The following is a 23,494-nucleotide window of genomic DNA, read 5'->3' as shown; positions in this document are numbered from 1 at the left end:
AAAAAAAATGTTAGATTACAGACATTGTTTATTGGGTATGTTTTTCTTGTTCCATTTGTAGATATGGAAGAGAACATATCTATCCATGACAGATTTTATAATCATGTCAAGCTGCAAAATTGGAGATCCCTGTACCCTGCAATGCATGACACAGGAAGTTGGATGAAACTCAAAGTCTTGAAATGAAGGATTTAGAAGCTGAATTTTGCTTCCATTTAGAGGCCAAAAAGACTGCGATTCCACATATACCACACTTTGTTCCACTAGCGCATTGTACAAAGTGTATTCCACTGTCCTATTCTTAAACTTTGTTAATTTTTAATATAAATTAATTGTATATAAAAATTTATATTATAACAAGTACAAAGTTGATTGTCAGATAATTAAACTACATAGCTTGCAGTAAAAAAAAAAACTACATAGCTTAGAATGATATTCCTACTATGGATAAAGCCCAAGACAATCGTGCGCCTTAGGCCTCCAAAATTAACAAAATCTTATCTAAAATTAATATTGTCTCAATAATTATTAGATTAATTGATTTTAAGGTTAAATATATTTGTAATCCCTACAAAATCATGAGCTTTTAAGTTTAATCCGTCATTTGCATTTTATAGGAACTATTTTGAGGGATTAAAAATATCTCTTTTTATAAAATGTTTGTAAAATAGAAACTAAAAAATATTTAACACTTGCTTTTATTATCAATTAATATTTTAATAAGCAATTTTATATCATAAAATGTATTTAACGTAAAATTTAAACCAAAATTTAGTAATTTTTATTAAAATATTTGTATGGACATTAAAAAGGTCCGATCACAAAATTCATCTTATGCCTTCTAATGTGTTGGAGACCGAACTAGCTTGATGCCATCATATTGAAACTTATAATTATAAACAAAAATATCTATTCCGACACTATTTTTATATAGAAATTCGTTTATCAAATAACACAAAATAATAAAATAATGAGAATAACAAAATAAACAAAGAGTAAGAAAAAAAACTCAATTATTCACAAGAAAAAAAGAACAAAATACTCAAAGGAGGAGAAAACAAAATATACAAAGATAAAAAACAAAACTAGAACGATTAATCACTTACAAGAAAAAATGGGGGTCGAGGTAGGCTGTGACCCACCTGAGTCATCCCCTAGTACCACTATTATTTTTCTCTTTTTTATTAGTTGGGTTCGGATTCGACACTTATGAGTTTACAACACTCACATATTTTGCATACCATTCAGTTGATTTTGATAACAAAAAATTTAGGCGAGTTGGATTTGAAAAGTTTACATTCATAACTTGAAAACTAGAAATTTTTTATTATTTTATTCACATCCCATGAATAGAGAAAAATTGACAACATAAAGAAGTTAAAAAAAGAGAGAAAAATGAAAGACAAAGACGCTACAAAACTCTTTAGAATCAATTAAGATGAAATTGAACATATAAAATCCAAAAGAGAACTTTACTCTAAAAAGTACAGCGATGAAAGATTTAAATCTTTTATACTTCACCATGTGTTGAACTGACATAAACATTTTTACCTTTATTAAGCACATTGGCATGCTTGTGTTATTCCCTTACTTGATTGTTCAACATCATCCATAGTTGGAACAGCATATTCTCAAATTTTTTCTTTCTTTCATTATTTGTGGCCAAAAGAAGCATATTCATAATCAACATTGTTTTCAAACAAACAATGACCAAGACCAACATCATTTATTTCATTTATATCCCTTCAACTAAATCATAATTAGCTACTCACAAACACATACTGTACTACCCTTGGGAGTAATCCTAAAAGATGGTAGTATTTAGGATGCATTGATTGCATTTTTGTTGTAGGATCAAGAAACTAACTTGTGCACTCACAACCAAGCCTTGAAATATGATGTCATAAAAGTGAAAGTTTCACGAAGCACACTCCTTATTCAATAGGAAAAAGAATTCCTTGCCGTAAAAAAACAATTCCAATTCCCTACCGTCATGAGATCCTACATTCACACATTAAAGACAGCAAACATTCAATCAAAATCGTACAATTCTAAAAAATGCATATCTTAATTTTTATTTTATGATTTGAAATAGCGAATTGAAATATGAACTATTCAATCTTAATTGAACAACCGCCAATCATTATTAATAATAATATGACATTGATATTATCTTAAACTAGAGCACTATCTCCTCACGCTAAATTTACATAAAAAGAAGTGGTGAATTGTTCGAATACGTGACTGTGTTGGATTGTGAGGGCAAACAGCATGGGAGAGACGTTGTTTGATACTAAATTAGTAGTACTGGTTAGAGTACCCTTGGTCCTGGAGATGAGGCCCCCCACTGATCTTGGAACAGATCACAATAAAATTAAAGCAAATAAAAGCAATATTGCACTTTGTCGTGGCACATTACCCACCCAAAAAAACATTCTTGCCCGTTTGATTTCCTTTATTTGATTGAAGAATATTTTCCAAATTGCCTTTGTATCTTTACAATCTTTCATGGGAGGGAGAAAAGGATACGAATTAACAAGCTTTTTTCAAGGCACATGGATTAAATGCTTTAACTTTTTAATGGGCCAACAAAGCAGATAAAAGCAAATACTAGTAGTAACATTGGGATCTGGTTAAACAGATTAAGGACTATTCACAAGTACGACCATGATTGGAATTGGAACATGAAATTGTGGTAATATACTTATACAAGTGTGATCACATCACCCACAAATTTATCAATTTGATTGCAAGTTGTGCTATTTGATTCACCAAAAACTGCAATCTTTGATCAATTGTTGATAAACTAGGGGAAAATTCTTGGTCTAAGATTTGGTATTGCCTTCGCTGCCTCGCCATCCCTCTCCAGGAGGGATACACAGCACACATGCAATTTTCATAAGGTAGAAAACCCCATCATACTTAATCTAACCACCAAAGTCATTGAACCATAGTAAAACCAATTCAAGGTTCAATCAATCAAACCGTTTGATTCAATTTGGTTAATAAAAAAGTCTATAGTAACAACAGGCAATTTTATGAAGAAGCAAAGCTCGTATCGAATCCAATGAAAAGGTGGGTGAAATCAGAAAGAAAAGAGGAGCCTGTTTAATAAAAAAAAGTACATTAAAAATAAAAACAGAGGCAATTGCAATGCTAAGTCCCTTGACCCTGAGTTACTCCTATCTGATTGAAAAATCTATCAAAATCATCACATATTTCCTAAGATTCATGGTCTATTTTTAATATACATCAGTTATTGCTTCCTTCCTCTTCCTTTTTTCACCGGCTGTGCATCCGTTTGTTCTTTCCCGGTGACTTCAGAAAGATCCACTGCAGAATTAGAGGAGTAATTGTGATTATCGTTATCAACAAAATAAGAGTCAGAAATCAGAACATAAAAAAAAAAAAAGGAAAACAACTTAAATGTATCATTCATGTATGCCATGGAACTGATGCAACTTTTAAGCATGGTAACAAGAAGCACTAGTTTACAGTTGAAAAAGTTTGATGTTTAACATGGTATTAACTTAAAGCAACAATGGCCTTTTAAGGAAAAAATTATGCACATATTAAGCTGATTATTGACATTAACATGCGCCAATCAATAGAGTTCTACTTATTATTCTTACTCGTGATTTCAGTATTTACTAGTATATTACAGGAAAACAATTTCAAAATCATTTCCCATACATAATATATTGCTCTGCAAATAAATGCCAAAATGTATGCTGATCAACAAAGAATAACAAATGACATACCTTCTGGTCCCCGAGCCATCAACGTAAAGAATATGTTGTTAAGCTTTTCCATCTTCTTAGCTTCTTGTGCTTGGTCTGTCTTATACTTAAGACACTGGTCAAAAACAACAACAATCAACTTTACGAACATTTATATGTGAGATGTGACTTAGACAGCAATAAGGAGAGGGGAATAAAATATTTTGTTAAAGTGCAATTAATATGCTTATGCACAACACTTCATTCACAGGGTCACACAAGTAACAAAACATATATTCTAAGCAAGATAAATTACTCAGCAGAAAGTCTAATCATGACCACATTTTTTGAAATGTGTAACTTTTAACAGCCACCTATGAGGATTCTTAATTTGGCAAAGATAACTTCATCTAGTACGTCAACAGAAAAAGGAACATGTAAAACTGACCAATGATGTTCAACTTGTCATCCATCACCCCTTTCCGAAGGCAAAAGGAATTTAACTATTTATAGTGCATCAGTAAACCAGGGCCACTGAATTAATTCCTTCAACAATGGAGATTCCAAGGGAGACCATCGTGCTGTCATAGTATAAGGCATAAGATTCCATACAAATATTTAGTTTGTTGGGGGTAATGGGGTAATCTAGAACCTAATCCATCTTCAGTTTATGAAGCAAAATACATCTAATCACAATATTTTTCTGCTTGTCATAAACTAATATTCAATCGTTATCATCTGGAGGCATTGGAGTAGGCGGGGAATTCTTATGCACATAAGTCATAATTATATTAAATAAAGCAAAATAAAGATTCCTACAAATAGAAGCTACTTAGCACTTAGCAGATTCATAATCATAACCATGATTATTGAAGTTGTTATTTTATGAAGAGTTACACTTACATATATACATGCTTAAAAGAAGCTAAATGATGCAACTCAAAATTATCAATGGTAATGAATGAAGAAAAACTGTAAATAAATGTCCCAATTTTTTTAGCAGTTGACCGCTTCAGAGAGGTTTTTTTTTTTGAAGAAGGACCGCTTCAGAGAGTTAAGGAAGAAGATGGATTGGTTTAATTCTTGCTGGTTTATTTACTGCAGCCACTAAGTGAATAGAGAGTGGTCATACACTCCCTATCTCTTGACACTTTATGGTGCAGTAACAAGAACAATTTGACGATAATAACTGAAAAGGAAACTGATATTCCGCCACTAAAGAAAGGAAAATAACTACCTAGTGATGGAGTTTATGAATAAGATCTCATGGGCTTCAAATATAGTTACGCATCCAATTCGGCTTCTTAGCTGCCCTTCTGGGTCTCACAGCAATTGACCCAGTTGGCCCAGAGATATCACTTTTTGTCCAAGTGGGTCTGTGTCTAGGTTTGGGTTGAGAAATGTTGTAGATACCTGTAAGACCTGCTGTAGATGGAAGAGGTGAGAAGCCCAATCCTTACTATAAACAAGAATGCCATCGAAGAAAACAAGCGCAAATTTGCAGAGATAAGTTAGAAAATATAATACATGGTGGCTTGAAAAATGGAGGGGGCATTGGAGAGGCCAAAAGGCATTAAAAAAAAAATCAAAATAGCCCTCAATAGTACGTGACAAAGTAGGCGAAATGGGAGAGGATCCAGTTCACATCATAATTTTGTTGTGGGAGAATTGAATCAAAGGGACAGTATAATCAGACATAAAGAACCCAAAGTTTGTAGCCACTGATCACCTGAAACAACATCAGCACCACATATAGGGAGAACATAGAAAGGAATATGAAAACGCTCACTAGGCGTGTTAGGGGAACGTTAGGGAAGCTGCCCTCACATTGGATATAATAACCATTTCCTAACAATACTGAAAATGGAGTAATAGCTACAAAGGGTAAACCCAGAAATACAGCAATGTGTGGTTGAATAATGTTATGGAAGCTACCCAATTCAGCGGGAATGGTGATGTTTAGCTCTCAAATTAACCCTTGTAAGCGTAGGGTGCAAGGTGAAAGGGAGCTTCCCAAAGCTGTATTCGAGAGATGGAAATGCGAAGCATCTATAAGGCAGTCTGCAGTTACTTAAGAGGGTGTGTTAGGAGGACCGGGAACTGCCGATTCAGAATCTGAGTGGAGTGTGACAACATCCTCACGGCATAGTCATTAGTCATAAGAATCATAAATCGTTTCATCTAACAATGGTGATCAGAGCCAGACTTATATTATCACAATTAAAACAAAGCCTACGAGCATGAAACTCTTGCATATCCGTGGGGGATAATTTGCATATGGGTAGTGTATACCACTATACTGTATAGGGTGTGGATGGCAGTCCTAACACTGGAGAAGAGGGTGCAAGGGAACGGGTTGGCCGTGGAAAACAGTTTAAAGGTGGTTTAGCTGCACTCAATTTCACCTCAACCAACGCCAACCCAATAGCGTCAGCCAGGTGATAATGTCTGAACACCGTGTGTTTAACTGTTTATTACTAAATATCACTCCTTAAAATGGCAATGAAAGAGTTGAGGAGGGACTCTGGTAGAAGGCTAAGCACATAGTTATAAATGTTTTCAAATTGGCCTGATAATCTGTGACCTGTGCCCGCCTAGCGCAGCTTGAAAAGAGTGCCATGGTGATTTTCATAGGGTTTTTGTTTTTTGAAGACTTGGTATCCAGTGTGATTTTCATAGGTTGAGGATGCAAACCACATTTCTAAGCGCATGATTAAAAGCATCCCAAGTGGAGAGTCGGTATTATAGCGTGTCCATTTGTACCAACTACCAAGCAAGGGCAGGGCCTTGCATGAAAAAAATAATGTAGGTGAGGCATTAGTGGGTTGGATTTGAGATAATTCAGAGTATGCTCAATCAGGAAAATCTGATCAAGAGAAAATTCAAACACCGAATGATGCAGCTCACAATTATCAATGGCAATGAATGAAGGAAAAAATTTAAACACATGTCCCAATTTTGAGCAATGGGTCACTCCAGAGTGTTAGGGAATAAGGAGGATTGCTTTAATTCTTGCTTGTTTATTTACTGTAGCCTCTATGTGAATAAATAGTGGCCATACACTCTCTAGTAATAATAAGGATCTGCTGACACCTTTATGGTTCACTAACAAGAACAACTAAAAGGAGATTAATATTTAACCAAAAAAAGAGGAAAATAACTTCCTAGTGCCAGTCACCATTGTGGCCGGAGTTTATGCATAAGATCATTTGGGCTTCAAATATAGTCACCCATCCAATTGGGAATCTTAGCTGTACTTAGGGGTCTCACAGAAGTTCCAGTTGCCCAGAAGTATACATATTTGTCCGTGTAGGTTTGTGTCTAGGTTTGGCCATTTGGGTTGAGGAATGTATATGATATCACTAAACCCATGCAAAATACTTAACCTGTTTAACAACTGTCGAACGACTTCATGACCCTACGCAACATAAATTTAAATAATACGGAGTTTTAATTTGTATGCCATCTAAAAGGCTAAGTGGCTAACTATACTTCCACGTTTTATTTTCCACATATTGCATGGAATGATGTGATATCATTGACAAGTCCGAGGTTTGAAAAATAAATAAATAAATCAGCCACGCTTGTGGCCAAACTTAGCATCTTACAAATGCTTCAATTTCCATGCATCCATATTAAGGATTACTTCACCAGAAAGAAAATCAAAGCATCCCATAATGTACATGGATGTTATTTTTTATTTTCTGCAACTGGATATTATCTCTTTGTATTTTAACACAATACAATTTACCCAAGGACACAGGGAATGCCATCAATCAACAACTGCTTTATAGCAATCACTATGCTAAATTTAAAAAATATGGATGGTAAAAACAGATGACGAAATTCCTCAACTGTAGTATATGCAAGTGTAAATTGAAAATTAACGAAGATAAAGTTATTTGATATCATACACGGACTATTCATTATTTGGAAAATGAAAAGGAATTTATATATAGCGTTATTAAGAATTACTGAATGTATAAAGGGTAACAAATGATATATAATTTATTTTTAAAAGTCAAACCTTCAATTCATTGTATTATTGAAGAAAGAAAACTTCAAATCATCCATGAACAGTATGAAATTCATCTATTTGAAATACTATACATTGAAGTCAAAAGTAACAAGGTGTTTACACAGGGGATAGAGAAGGAAATACTGGCCAACAAACATATTGATGAATAACGTTACAGGTTTGTTTGGTTCAAACAAGGGGAAGGAAATAAGCTCTTGTTGTTGGGCTTACAAGGGAGAGATTTTAATAAGGGAAAGTATTAAAACGCTTTTTATACTCCTATAATTTTCTACATTGCATTTTAGTGAATACATTTAAAATTGTAAAGTTCATTCCCTCCCCCTCCAAATCTCCCCAAAATTCATTCAAGGGAAGCCAAAATCAAATTGGGTGGGTTGTTGCTCCCCTCCCCTTTCATTTACCCCCAAGCAAACATTGTATAACACAATTAAATTCGTAAAAACAAGTGGCAAGTTAGTGCTCTATTAAACAACATCACAAAGAGCACACACAATTTGGAATAATCAAACCACTTCAGCATCTGTTTATGGAAAGCTATATATCATTAGAATACACTTGTCTTAATCTGTAGACTTAAGTTCCAAAATTTGAACGCATACTACTAGCATTTGTCCAATCATTAAGCAAAACATTAACCGGCCTTTAAAGCACATACATAGACACGGACACTTACATGTCAACACCAATAATAATTTGGGGAAATAACATAATTCTATTTAATCATAAGTCTCAGGTGTCGTGTCGGTGTCCGAGACATGCTTAATCGGAGGAGTGTGTGCATGTTCTTCATAAAACACTGTATTTACAGGTAAGAAATAGAATCAGTACCTGTCGATTATCGGTGACCTTAAGCACCAGCTTTCCATCACAGTGTCTGTACTTCATAACATACCGCGTCTAGATTTCAAATTAAACCCCAAAATATTTAGGGGAAAAATAAACAAACAATTAGGGCGTGTGAATAATAGTAATAATAATAATAACGTATAACATGAGAAAAAACGCAATTGAATTGGAATTAGAGTGTGTGATTGTGTTGATTTTGTTTTAGAAAGATGTTATCGAAAACCAAATTGAAGAATTAACATGATGAAAAGTAATCAGAAACGTAGAAGAAGAAGAAGAAGAAGAAGAAGAAGAAGAAGAAGAAGAAGAAGAAGAAGAAGAAGAAGAAGAAGAAAGTAACATACAGAATCGGGATCGGCGCGGAATAGCTGAACGGATCGATCCAAAAACTCGTCCCATGAAGTAATGTAAACCATGATTGCTCGCTCGCTCGCACCTTATGCTTCTTCACTCACAATGAATTCAGGATTTCGTCGCGATTGGGGTTGTTCAGTGGAGCTGTGGAGTAGACGAGTAGTAGATTAGATGTGAAAGTGTGAAATAATATATTGTTTTTTTCAATTAATTGGTTGTGCACAGCTTCTCTAAATTTGTTTTACACGTACATCCAATAACGCTTTGTCACATTATTTAATGAATGTGATATACATCATGTTTCTTTAATTACCATATATGATGTGTCGGTATATTATTAGACGCATGTGTAAAATAACTTTGAACCAACAGTGCATATAAATTATTTTTTTCAGAGGACCACCGAGTCCAAAATCCATCAATGTAAAACTATTTTACACCATTAGTGCATATCAATTAAACTCATTTTTTTAATCCATTTATATTAAACTCACATATAATTGTGAAATCCTGAATTCGAATCCGAGTCGTGACATCCGACCTAATAATTTCGATGTTTTTGCCAATTGAGCTATGACTTATGGGACAAATAATATATTGTTTTTATTTCCAAAAATAATTAAAATAAAAATAAGGGACATGATCAAATGACACCAACTAGTCTGACACAAAATGTTACACCTCTCAATAACGTTTTAACCGATATAAATTTTATAAAACCCACCGTTGAATTGAAAGTTTATATCATATAGATCATTTGTGTAAAATTTCAGACAAATCCAAAATCATTTGATATGCTATTGAGATACATCAAAATTAACGGTTTGCGTATTTTTTTATATGTTGTTAATCTTTATGTGTCGCAATAGCATATCAAATGATTTTAGATTTGTCTGAAGTTTTACACAAATGATCTATATGATATAAACTTTTAATCCAACAATGGATTTTATAAAATTATATCCGGTTAAAACATTATTGAGAGGTGTAACATTTAATGTCAAACTAGTTTGTGTCATTTGATTCTGACCCGAAAAATAATATTGTGATGAATACTACAAATTAAATAAAAATGTGTTAAAAACTATAAAAATAACCAACAATGTGTTAATAAATATACTATAAAATAAGGACAACAATAATGTAATAATAGACATGTTTGTTTTAGTTTTTTTTTTAAAATAATTACAATATATTTTTAAAAATAATTTTTATGATAATTTAATAAAAAATAGTAAAAGTTATTTCGAACTCAATTTTTATAAATTACAAGTCTATGTTAGATATTTTAATTTAATAAAAATCAATTTTTTTTTTAAAAAAAATAATCTATCTCTCAAAAATAATATTTATGAAAAACTATTCAAAATAGTTTCTTATTTTTAGAGATTTTTAAAAAATTTGCTATCTAAAAAATGTTGTAACAAAATGATGAAATAGTTAAAATGACTTTTTATGAGAAGCTAATTAAACCAAATTTTCATTAGTTTTTTTTTTAAAAAAAATTATTTGTTAAAACAATTATACACTATAAACATTATTTTTAAAAACAATTAAAACACACAGGCCCAATATACTATATGTAATAAGTCATATTTTGCAACTTGATTGTATTTCTAGTTCATTTCTAGTTCAACACTGAAGAATTTTTCGAATCATCATAACATGAATCAGAACCACAAAATCATCTCCAAATAATAAATAAATAAAGGCTTAAATGCAGTTTTGATCCCCCTATTTTCAATATTTTGAAGTTTTAGTCCCCCTATTTTAAAAACCAACTTTTTGGTCCCCCTATTTCAATTTTTTAAAATTTTTGATCCTCCACCCTACTTTTGAGTCAATTTTGATGGTGTGAGCAACTCTCTTGTGACGTGGCAAATGCCACTTGGACACAACAATTACATGTTATTATTTTTTATTTTAATTTCAATAAAATATATTACAATATCTTTTTATTGATAAAATAATAAATTAAATTATAATATTTGTTAAAAAAAAATAATCCTTATACCGTAAGAAAAAAAACCCTAAATCCCAGGGGCATATCTTGTGCCCCTAGCTAAATTAATTTTTATACGTAACATATAGTTTAATTAATTATTTTTTCAATAAAAATATTTTATACGTATATATTACAATATATAGCTAATTAAATTAATTATTTTATCCATAAAAATATTTTTTAACGTGTTTTATTAAATTAAAATAAAGAATAATTACATATATAATTGTTGTGTCCATGTGGCATCTGCCATGTCATAAGTGATTTGACCACGTCATCAAAATTGACTCAAAAGTAGGGTGGGGGATCAAAAGTAATAAAAAATTGAAATAGGGGGACTAAAACTTCAAAATATTGAAAATAGGGGGACCAAAACTGCATTTAAGCCATAAATAAATATAGACTGATATATTTTTAGAAACTCGCGGGTCAGCTTGCCCTGACTCCATTTTTCAGTGGGCTAAGCAGAGCGAGCCAACTAGAGGGGTCAAGTTTAAAACTTTTGCTTAGTTTCCAAAAAATAACAAATTAAACATATCAGTTTGATGAGATAGACTAATCTGACGAGTTAAAATGACAAGTGGAAGAAGTATGTCATAAAAACAAGGTCTCCTAATTTATTGCCAAATTCATTAGATTGAATTATCAAAATCATGAATTAGTAGTTATAAAGAAAAAATCATGATTTAGTAGAAATAAATAAATTGAGAGATCAAAATTGCGCAGTTAAAATTGAAACCAAAATTGTAGTTTGGCTAAAATAAGGAGTTAAAACTACATTTTAAAGGAAATAAAGGAAGCTCAAACTATGAGCCCACTTTTTAGATTGAATATTTTACTCTACCCAATGTTTTAAGAACCGGACCGGAGGTCGAACCGTTGTGACCTCCGGTTCAAGGTTCAACCGGTCGGATCGGTTCAACCGTTATTAAACCGTTTACATTAAACCGTTCATATAATTTTGAAGTTTGAACTTATTTTACCATAAAAAAATAAAAATAAAAAATCTTGTACTTGTTTTATATATGGAAATCTAAAGATTTTTTTCTTAAAAAAAATAAATCACATTGGGTTTTTTTAAAAATTAAACTTCTAACTTTCTATGGCCCAAATTTACTTCTATAAATATATATATTATAATAACACACTAGTAACACAAACCCTAAAAAACTAAAATAGATGCACAGGCACAGCACAGCCGCCTCCCCCCTTTTCTCTCTTCACGTGTTTTTTTTTTCCAAGGAGAATGGATTACTAGTTTTTGATTTATTCATGTTATGCCATTGTTATTGTTTTGTTGTTTCTTGTGTACCTCTCATTTCTTCTTCTTCTTCTTCTTGTGTTCCATAAATAAACTTCCCTCTTTGTTCATGAAAAATTTGGAAGAAAATGGAAAAATTAAGGGTACATTTTTTTTACACAGGAAAAGTTAATACTTACTAACGATGAAAAAAATAAAAAAAAGTGAGCATTTGTTTGAAACTGAAATTAAAAAAAAAAAATAGAAAATGTTTCAATTCCATGTTTAGCGTTTCCGGTAAAAAGAAAAATGAAAACAGAAAGGAAAAAAATTGAAAAATTCGTTTTTTTAAAATTGAGTGAGAACCGGCCGGTTTTCTAGAACCGTGACCGGTTCACCGGTTTGGACGGTTCCCACCGGTTCACTCCGGTTCATAACGGTTTTTTACCGATTTCACTGACTACCGGTTTTGGCCTTTCTTCCGGACCGGTGCTGTGTCCGGTTCACGGTCGAACCGGCCGGTCCAGTCCGGTTCTTAAAACATTGACTCTACCTTAAAAATAAATATAAATGTGTCAAAAAGAAATCGAACTAGGCCAAGACTTAATCTAGCGCCTAACACACATAATGACACGCGAAAGACTACTTATGTGTGTCTTATAGCCCGCGAGACAAAGAAAGACTTTTGTCCCGATATACCAGAATAGTCTTAGATTGCTTGAGAATTGAGACTAAGGTAGTTTATAAACAACACCACACTCATCCAACGGACAAGACATCTTTTACAAACACGTAAAAGATCACGAGGCACAAAACGGACAATATCTTTAAGATGCAGTGTCGTAAATTTGAGGTCGGCAAAAAGATGTACATATAAGTTACGTTAATTTTAGCCCATTAGCCTTGACCGGGGGCTAATGCTTCAATACACCATAATAGTCCCATATTTTTTAAAAATCGAGACTAAATGTTGTTTATAAAAAAACGCGTACTACTCATCAACCAAAAAATCTTTACAAAAAAAGATAAAATCCGGAGATTCTCTTAAACATTCATTGACTTTAAAAGTTGTAGTCTTTACTGATTATCTCCGTCATATCTCAACAACTCCCACTCTGGATCATTATATAAAGTGAACAAAATTTTTATATTATTCATGTACGATAAATACTTTTCTCAAAAATGTACAATAAATACTTTCTTTTAATATATTCAACTTTTAAGGTTTGCCCCGGAATCATTTTTTCAACAGGACTTCACTTTCCTTACGTCCAAGTTTTGGGCTCCTAGTAAGGAGGAGTCAACACACATGACGTGGAGAATAAACAAACATGTATTTGGATTTACTCTTAAGACCAGCTTAGTCAGGACAAATTGATTGCAAAGTCCAACTAGAAGAATAATTAAGAAAAGGAAGATAATAATAATAATTACTAGTACTAATTAGTAGTTTATAATGTTCAGAGGGAAAGCAAAAAGTATAGTAACTAATAGGAGCTGAAACCAAATGAGTACACTAGAGCATAGTTCAACGGTGGAGGTAGGTAAAGAAGTAGAGGAAAAAGATAGAGAAGAAGAAGGAGTGAGTGATAAAGGAACATGGAAGCATGCTGCTTTCCATGTTGCTACCACAATTGCTACTCCTGCAGCTTATGCCCCCTTGCCTTTTGCTCTTGCTTCTCTCGGTTGGCCACTTGGTTAGTTATAGTCCTTTCATTTCACACAAATATGCAATTATAAACATGTTTTTTCATCGAAGGAAGTTGGCCTCATAAAATTGTTGCTGATTTAATTAATTTTATATTAACCATATACTAGCTTTTTTAGGATGAGATACAAGAAATATACTTGTATTGTTCATTGTAGTCCTAAGGGTGAAAGAAGTTAAAGGTACATGGTTCAAATCTTGGCGAGGAAAAAAAATTAACACTAATGATTAATTACTAACTTTGGCCGTTTCAAAAAATAAAATAAAATAAAAATGAAGATTGATTCAGTTGATAAAGAGTTGACTCATATCTTATAAAGATGTGAGTTCAAATTCCGCTGCTGATGTGAGGACCTCGGTGGTGGAAGAACTATAAATATATTTATGGGTGCTTTTTGAACTTTGATGACTAACCAGACCATAATTAACGAGCCTGTTTTTTTTTTTTTTTCCTTTTTTATTCCCTCCCTCTCTTCCTTTTAGAGAAATAAAAGGGATATCTCAGTGATTTAGTGGATGTCACGCAATATGCGTCATGCCATTGTATCGGTACATTTGTTAATTCGAGTGTATAAGTATATTCCATATCTTAAATGTCATTGTATTCCCGTAAAATGTCATTGGATATACAAATTTTAGTGGTGTTGGCATTTTTTCAGTCAATACTTATAATTTGTGCATGATGTTAAGAAATAATAATTGATTCATAATTTTCATTCATCTCCACATGTAGCAGTCTTGGTGAAATGCTTCTTATTAATTTCAGGTGTGAGTAGTCTAGTGAGTGCAACACTAGCTACCTGGTACTCTAGCATTTTGATCGCTTCTCTGTGGAAATGGAATGGGGAGAAGCACCTTACCTATAGACATCTTGCACACAATATTTTTGGTCGGTAATTTGAAAAAAAAAAATTCCAAATTTATCAGAGCCTGGTTTCGATCCAGGGACCTGTGGGTTATGGGCCCACCACGCTTCCGCTGCGCCACTCTGATTTACATTAAATATATAATTAACACATAATACATAGTTTCTTTTTCATATGGAATTCAATAATCAAGTGTTAATTTACTGTCATTGTTAAAGGATTTTGGGGATACTGGTCTATTGCTTTATTCCAGCAGATAGCTTCTCTAGGAAACAACATTGCTATCCAGATTGCAGCTGGCAGCAGCCTTAAGGTTATGCATCAAACCATATTTTATGGAATTATAAGTATTAGATACAATATTAGTCGTACTAATTCATTAGACTAATTAACTACCAAACTAACTGATTTGTACGACTAATATAATATATCTAATAATAAGACACATATTATACATGTCCCATGGTTACTTCTTTTTCATTTCTTCCCATTTATTTATAGGCAGTTTACAAGCATTATCATGCAGATGGAAAATTGACCTTACAACATTTTATTATCTTCTTTGGGATCTTTGAACTATTGCTTTCTCAACTTCCTGATATTCATTCACTGAGATGGGTTAATGCATTGTGCACTTTTAGCACAATTGGATTTGCTGGTACCACCATTGGTGTTACCATTTACAATGGTAAGCTTCTGAGGGATCGTAACACCTAATTGATTCATCATCTGATTGATCAAATGTTTTAGTACTTGATCGATTCATTTCATGTCGATGACATATTAAATTTTTTTGTTTAACATCTTTTAGGGAAGAAGATTGATAGAACATCAGTAAGCTATAGTTTACAAGGCAGTTCTGCATCTAAGTCCTTCAAAGCCTTCAATGCCCTTGGAACCATTGCCTTTTCATTTGGTGATGCAATGCTTCCAGAAATACAGGTATCTAATTATTCTTTTGATACAACAATATCTCAATTGTATGTGTCAATGCTTTATAAGCTCAATATGAAATGGCAATTTATGACACCCTAATCCTTTGTAGAATACAGTGAACGAACCTGCAAGGAAGAATATGTACAAAAGCATATCAGCAGCATACACTGTCATTGTTTTGAGTTACTGGCAATTAGCTTTCTGTGGATACTGGGCTTTCGGATCACAAGTCCAACCTTATATTTTAGCTTCTTTGTCCATTCCAGAATGGACTGTTGTTATGGCAAATTTATTTGCAGCTATTCAAATATGTGGATGCTTTCAGGTAGAGTCTCTTTCACTTCAATATTTTTGAAAACTGTAATTGATATGCCATGAACGAAGTGATGAAGCTTGTTCAAGAGAGAAAAGGAACTTAGGCTCGGTTTGAGCTCAAAATGCAGGAAAATATTATTACACACTCAAGTATTACAATATGACTTAGAAAGCTATATATACACATATGAAAGGTCATAGTAACTAACTAACAATCAGTTACAACTGAAACTAACAGAAAAGCAAGCTAAGCATAACAAAGAGGCAGTTAACTTGTTACACAAGTTACTGTGTGAATACTTGAATTTCACTACTGTCAACAATATTAATCTATATATGTTTATGTATTGAACTTCTTGTGGCCATTATTGTTCATCCTTTTTATGGAATGTAAGAGATATGCATAGTTTTATGGTTTATTTTCTATTCACTATTTCCAATGTCCTTAATTATTTCTGTTTGGAATGACCTATATAGTTTTTACCGATAAGAGGGCATGTCGCTTGTGGTATGGTTTAGGGTTAATCTAATATATTGGACCGTGTGTAGTATTTAAATACAAGTAGTATTCTTCATAAATCCTAAGCTTAATCAATAGAAAGGTAATTCAGCCGCTCTGCAGTCGGAAACACAGACCTATGAAGCACGGACACAAGACATAAACACCGAACACGAAACCAACACTGACACGTCAACATCGATAATAATTTGAGAAAATGAAATCATTCAGTGTAATCATAAGTGTCGATGTCCGATACCGAGACAAGCCTAATTTGAGTATTGTCCGTGCTTCATTGACACAGACACAATTGGTCGAACTCCATGATCAAATCTCGTGTGTTATCTGTTTGCGTTTTTTGTATCGTCTTACTTTTGAATCAAAGTTGTTGTCATAACAATTTCTCATACCAAACTATTATGGTTCACATAGGCATTTACTAATGAGCGCCTTGTTTCATTTATCAGATTTATTGCAGGCCAACATATGCCTTTTTTGAAGGAAGAAAGGAGTCCAACAAATCAACAAGCCATTTTCCTCTAAGAAGTCAACTGATACGACTGTTTTTTACTTCCATATACATGATTCTTGTTACTCTTATTGCTGCAGCAATGCCATTTTTTGGGGATTTTGTGTCCATTTGTGGAGCAATAGGGTTTACTCCTTTGGACTTTGTGTTTCCTGCTTTAGCATACCTTAAAGCTGGAAACATAGCCAAGAACTCAAAACTTGGCATTTTGATGAAGCCATTAAATGTTTTAATAGCTACTTGGTTCTCAGTTGTTGCTATCTTGGGTTGTATTGGTGCAGTAAGGTCAATAGTGGAAGATATCAAGAGCTACAAGTTCTTCCATGATATGTAAAAGATTTGTATTCCAACATCATAGTTTGATATATAGAAATTTTGTTGTTTTCTTTTCTCATATTTGCCTACTGAATTAACATAGTACTTATTATTTCCTATTATTTTCTGTTTCTTTAAGTTTAACTATAGTCTTTATTTAGGGTGTATTCAATTGGGATTTTGATGGATTTTGAAAGACTTTTTTATGATTAAAATATCATGTGGTATTCAATCAAGACTTTTATGAAATCTAAATAAATCTTGTGGTATTCAATTAAGACATTCAAGATTTTTTTTCAAGGCAACCAAATCATTTGGTATTCAATTGAGATTTCTCTGGATTTATAAAATGTCTCTTGGTATTAAAAAATCTATGGATTTTAACGGATTCTTTCATGAAAATGATTTTGTGAGACTTTTTAGTTGAAAATACAAAGAAAACCTTCATTCAACAATCTCACCAAAATTCATGAGATTTCATGAGACTTTTTTTTTTTGTTTCAAAACACACACTGATTGCACATGTCAATATTTTTTTTCTCAACAACATCGTTATAATCCATGGCTTCTTTCACTATTATATATATTTTCGATCGTCTGTATGCACAATCTCATGCAACAGCATGACACTTGCAATTGAAGAAACATTACATAGTGTGAATGATATTCACCATTTCTATAATTGAGTTCTCTATAGATATACTCCATATGAGTGGAGAAACATTACTCAATATATTCAAATAGAAACATCACAAACTGGAAAAAAACACTTTACTCAATTGAGATTCTAATGATTCCGTCATTTGCCCTTCTTAAAATTGATATTTCTCGATCATTAGTTCTTGAATTCTAGTACTTTTTTACTATTCATTGTATGTTATTGTAAAAAAAAAACTATTCATTGTATTCTATTTTCTTGACATTTGATTCATGGTTATATTGATTTTTTTTTCATTCACTGTTGGGATTTTTAGTTTTGTTCATATATTGTATATTTGAATTCAATTTTTTTTTATTTTTAAAATTGATTCATTGATTTTATTTGTTTATATTGATCCCTTGATTTTTTTAAGGAATTATTGATTGATTTATTATATTTTTAGAAGAAATTTGTATCGAATTTATTGAGCCATTTAAATCTTAAAAATCCATAAAGTACTTTGAAATATAAAAAATTTGTGTTATAAAATCTCAAAGATTCTTGTATTAAGAATCTTGATTGTAAAAAATCTTTCAAAATCTCACAAAATCAATATGATCTCACAAAGTCTTCCAAAATCTTCAAGATCTTTTTCTCCAAAATAGTCTATGATATACTCACACTTCGTGTCTGAACTTCATAGTTTTTTTTTTTAAAGAAAATAAAAATTAACGATTTTTATCAAAGCCTGGTGGTTTCGATCTATATGGGTTATGGGCCAACCACACTTCCGTTGCGCCACTGTGATTTAGATGAAATTTATAATATAAATATAATTTATATAGTTTCTTTTTCATATAGAATTTAATAATCAAGTGTTTTATGTACCAATATATATAATCAAGTGTTTTACTATTATTTGCAACATTGTGCTAGCTGCAGTGCATATCTTATCCATGATCCCTAACATTAATTCAATTTTTTGACAAACATTCTTAAAGGATTCTGGGGACACAGGTCTATTGCATTGTTCCAACAAGTTATGCAATAAACCACATTTTATGGAATGATAAAAAACAACTATTATACAAAATTTGCAGAAAAAAAAATCATTACACAAATGATTATACATGCATTATCATTTTTTATTTTCATGTTTTCATTTTGTCTTATGGAAATGTTCTATTTTCATGTTTTAATTACAGGCAGTTTTAATTTCAGATGGAAAATTGACCCTACAACATTATATTATTTTCTTTGGAATTTTTGAAATGTTGGTCTCTCAACTTCCTGATATTCATTCACAGAGATGGGTAAATGCATTAGCATAATTGGATTTGGATGTATTGGCACAATTAATTATTGGTGTTACCATTTACAATGGTGAGTTACATTTGACTGGACTCCATGATCAAATCTCGCGCGTTCTTTGTTTGTAGAATACAGCGAAAGAACCTGCAAAAAAGAATATGTACATAAGCATATCAATAGCATATATTGTCGTTGTTTTGAGTTATTGACAGTTGGTTTTCTGTGAATATTGGGTTTTCGGATCAGAACTCCAACCCTACATTTTAGCTTCTCTGTCCATTCCAAAATAGATTGTTGTTATGGAAAATTTATTTGCAGCTATATTTCAAATTTTAGACTATGGTTGTGTTTTGAACTTGTTGTAGGCTTGTAGCCATTTTAAGCAATGTAAGATTGTTTGCATTAGTTTATATTTTTAATAAAGTCGCTCGTAGTAGAAGATACATTGTGTTAAAGTGGTTAATGAGCCGAAAAAAATTTGAATTTAAATTTTAGCCGAAACAATTCTTGATCATACCTTACTAACCTCTTGGTTAAACTTCATTGAATTAGAGACGAATTTAACATTTTTCCTATCTCTAAATTTTTGTCGCTATGTCACATTTTTCTGGTACCAAATTATTATGGTTCAAATGCATTTAGTAATTGAACTCCTTGCCTAAGAAGTCAATTGATATGTCTATTTTTTACTTCACTATACATGATTCTTGTTACTCTTATTGCTGCAGCTATGCCATTTTTTGGGGATTTTGTGTCCATTTGTGGGGCAATTGGATTTCCTCCGTTGTAATTTGTGGTTCCTGCTTTAGCATAACTTAAAGCTAGAGACATTGCCAAGAATTTCAAACTTGGCCTTTTGATGAAGCCACTAAATATTCAAATAGCTACTTGGTTCTCAATTATTGCTATCTGGCATTGGATTAGTGGATGATATCAAGAACTACATGTTCTTCCTTTTTCTTTTTTAATTTCATCAATCAATCATATAAATGTTTATGTATCATACATTACTCATTAGCAACCTAAGTAACATGCCTTATGTTATGATGAGTACTAGTTAATAAATTTTCTGCTGCTCAAAAAAAAACCTAAGCAATAATAATTAATCATGCAGATTCTTGTTTTATGAAGCAATACAACATGAATTGCAACAGTCCACCGCCTAATAGAAATGTATGTACCAACATGACACAGTAGATTGATTTGTGGCATTTTTGCATATATAGAATTCACGTGTTTCCTATTTCTTCTTGTCCTTAGGTTTGACCAGTCTCAACTCTCAACCACACTAACATGACTTTGTCTAACATGCATTACTATGGTACATAAGTTATGAATTATACGATAACGAATACGAATTTTATAAAATCTATAATTGAATCGAAAGTTTATATATATAAATTGTCCATGTAAATTTTGAAAAAAATTAAAAATCATTTAATGTGTTATTTAGATTCATGAATTTAACGTATTAAAAACTCATATAGAACAATGACAATGAAAGCAAAGCATGAGATCACCACTCACATGCTCAAATACCCGCCAACTTCCAACTTCAATTATTCATTCATTCATTCCCAAATTGGGGTTAAGAAGTTAGGTTAACAATCAATTTTTCAATCTCTACAAATAGTAATCGAAATAGAGTTTGTTTTTTTAACTGTTATCCAATGTCTTCCATTAATCCCACTCCAACTTCACCCCATTACAACAACTCCTTCCCTTCAACTTCTCCACGCGCCGTCACACTTTCTAACTACCCCACGCGCCGCCCATGGGAAAACTTCTTCGCTTTCCAATCCTTCACCCTCCCTTCCTCCATCCACGAATCTACCCTCCGAATCAAACGCAACCTCAACCACTTCCGCATTAACTACGCCACCATCATCCTCTTAATCCTCTTCCTCAGCCTTCTCTGGCACCCTTTATCCCTCATCGTCTTCCTCGCCGTCTTCGCCGCCTGGTTCTTCCTCTTCTTCTTCCGTGACCGCCCCGTCGTTTTCCTCACCTACTCCATCGACGACCGCTTCCTTCTCGCGGTACTCTCCGCCCTCACCGTCGTCGCTCTTGTCTTCACTGGCGTCTGGCTCAATGTCTTGGTTTCGATTCTCGTTGGTGCTGCGGTGGTTGTTTTGCATGCGGCTTTTCGGAGTATTGATGATTTGTATTTAGATGAAGAAGGAATCTTTGATGGAGATTTGATTTCGGTTGTTGGTGGTAGCTTCAACACCAAGCGAACTGGGTACACTACAATATAGTTTACATTGTTTTGTTTTTGTTTATTGCTCTCAAATTCTCAATTTTGCATATATGTTAGTAGAAAAATTGAACCTTTTCTGCATTTGCTTACACGAAAATATGAAATGCCGGTATAATAGTTAGTGTTACTAACTTACTATGCTGTTAGTTTGTAAATTCTTGATTAGATTGAATGGAAGCAGCATTCATTTTGTTTATGTTGAGTTAATGAGTTCCTATTTTCAGTGTATCACTATTGCCTCTTTCGATGAGTTTTATCCCTTTGATTTGCGGTAGATTTGTTTGTTGTTTTGATTTTGGTTTTGATTCTTTGAGGAGTTAGCCGATTTGGTGTGTGTCATCTGTTGTGACTAGCTCATAGATTAGTTTTTGGTTGTAGTGACTATATGACCTTTGATTGGATTGACTTATTTGAGTTTATCTACCGGTGTTTCTACTCACGAGACTGTTTGGGAAAGCTTATGGAAATAGCTTATGACATTCCGATAAGCTATTTTCAGCTTATTGTCATAAGCTTGCCAATACATCTTATGAGGATAACTTATGACTTGTGTGAAAATTGTCTGACTTTAATTTATAATTTGTTAAATAGCTTATACATAAGTACTTATACGATAAGTGTTTATGATTAACTTATTTATCTTTATCCAAACATGGTTCATAACCCTACTGCTTCCTTCATTGCTTTTTCCCTTCTTATTGATCAATTTAAGAGCACATGTTCCATAATGGCATGCTCGATGATGTTTATAGGGGGTTTGCCAAAGAGAATTATGATGTTTTTTAGGGGTAGCTCGAATTTCTTAGATTTGATTATTTTGAATTAGTCTTGCATGTGTTGTGCTTTGAAGGTGCATAGTGCACTGCAGACCCATGTTTAGACCCCATGCAAGTGAAGTATTGAAACTTGAATCGTAGAACTTAACAGAGAATGCTAATTTGTCTGAATCCTAAATTCCGAAATATATCTTGGATATTTAGATATAAAGCAGTTGGTATCTCTCTGTTTAATGCAAAATCTTATGATATAGTTTGTTCCAGACTTGCATGCACTTTAGACTGTTGTTCTGTTTGGAAAACTTGATTATTTCACTTGAACACTGCCTGCACAGTCTGAAAAAATGATCCGCCATATTTGAGACTGGAGAGACATAAAACTAACTATCATATGCCTCCTCCTACAAGATACCACCTTTCTTCTAATTAAAAGTTAAACTCGCCTGAAGATGAAGCAGGGGCTTCAACCAGTGTTGTTAAATAGTGGCTATAGCATAGCGGAATATAAACAAATTGCTATTGTTATTCAATACGCTATTTAGCAGTGCTATAACAATAACACTGTAGGAACTGGAACTTGAACAAACTGCTATTTTCTGGTGATCTGTGATTGACTAGACTAACTTCAACATCGTCCAAGCTTCAACCTTGGCTTTCAGATAGTTTTGTCAAAAGGAGGCCGAGGCAGTGCTGCTGGCGTGACAGAAATCCTACAAATGCTACCAAGAAGTCTGTAGTGTCGCCCGTCTAACATGGTAGAAAATGGTAGCCACAATATCCGTGGAAATTTGGCACTGGCAGTCACAGTGACTGAAATAGCAGTTTGTGGTGAGGGGTGGATTTTAGAGCTTAGAGATGAATGGGTATATTATTGTTGTGCTACTCATGTCAGTTAACAACCAAACTTTGCACCCGCTGTCGACGCATAAAAAAAGGATTATTTTTCTCTTGCAATTATCCTATCCTTATATACCTTTGAGAAAATAGATATGTGAGTTTAATGGTACCTGCACCTCGCGGATATCCGTACCCGTTACTTAAAATAGATATCCGTGGATAAAATAGATATTTTAACTACTCGTTACTTAAAGGATACATATGTGAGTTTAATGGTATCTGCACCCGCGGATATCTGT

At 32.9% G+C, this 23,494-nt stretch overlaps 2 protein-coding genes and 1 non-coding gene across 3 annotated transcripts; 1 reads left to right on the top strand and 2 right to left on the bottom strand.

The window, feature by feature from the left end:
* Positions 1-3,080: 3,080 nt before the first annotated feature.
* On the bottom strand, positions 3,081-9,136 carry LOC123896924 (signal recognition particle 9 kDa protein). Its single transcript, XM_045947359.1, has 4 exons — positions 8,949-9,136; positions 8,587-8,655; positions 3,762-3,855; positions 3,081-3,333 (listed from the first exon to the last, which is right to left on the bottom strand). Exons 1-4 carry the CDS (start codon positions 9,018-9,020, stop codon positions 3,257-3,259), a joined length of 312 nt encoding a protein of 103 aa, XP_045803315.1. The 5' UTR covers positions 9,021-9,136; the 3' UTR covers positions 3,081-3,256.
* A 4,507-nt stretch (positions 9,137-13,643) lies between these two features.
* LOC123884824 (GABA transporter 1-like) lies at positions 13,644-17,452 on the top strand. Its single transcript, XM_045934059.1, has 7 exons — positions 13,644-13,900; positions 14,678-14,800; positions 14,996-15,090; positions 15,279-15,465; positions 15,589-15,719; positions 15,823-16,038; positions 16,995-17,452. Exons 1-7 carry the CDS (start codon positions 13,711-13,713, stop codon positions 17,388-17,390), a joined length of 1,338 nt encoding a protein of 445 aa, XP_045790015.1. The 5' UTR covers positions 13,644-13,710; the 3' UTR covers positions 17,391-17,452.
* TRNAM-CAU lies at positions 14,833-14,904 on the bottom strand. Its single transcript has one exon. It is a non-coding gene; the product is annotated as a tRNA-Met (tRNA).
* Positions 17,453-23,494: the final 6,042 nt, after the last annotated feature.

Source organism: Trifolium pratense, linkage group LG1 (genome assembly GCF_020283565.1).
Source record: "Trifolium pratense cultivar HEN17-A07 linkage group LG1, ARS_RC_1.1, whole genome shotgun sequence".
In the NCBI taxonomy this organism is placed as follows: Eukaryota; Viridiplantae; Streptophyta; class Magnoliopsida; order Fabales; family Fabaceae; genus Trifolium; species Trifolium pratense.
Note: the sequence above shows the minus strand (reverse complement) of the source record. Positions and strands in the feature narration are given on the sequence as shown.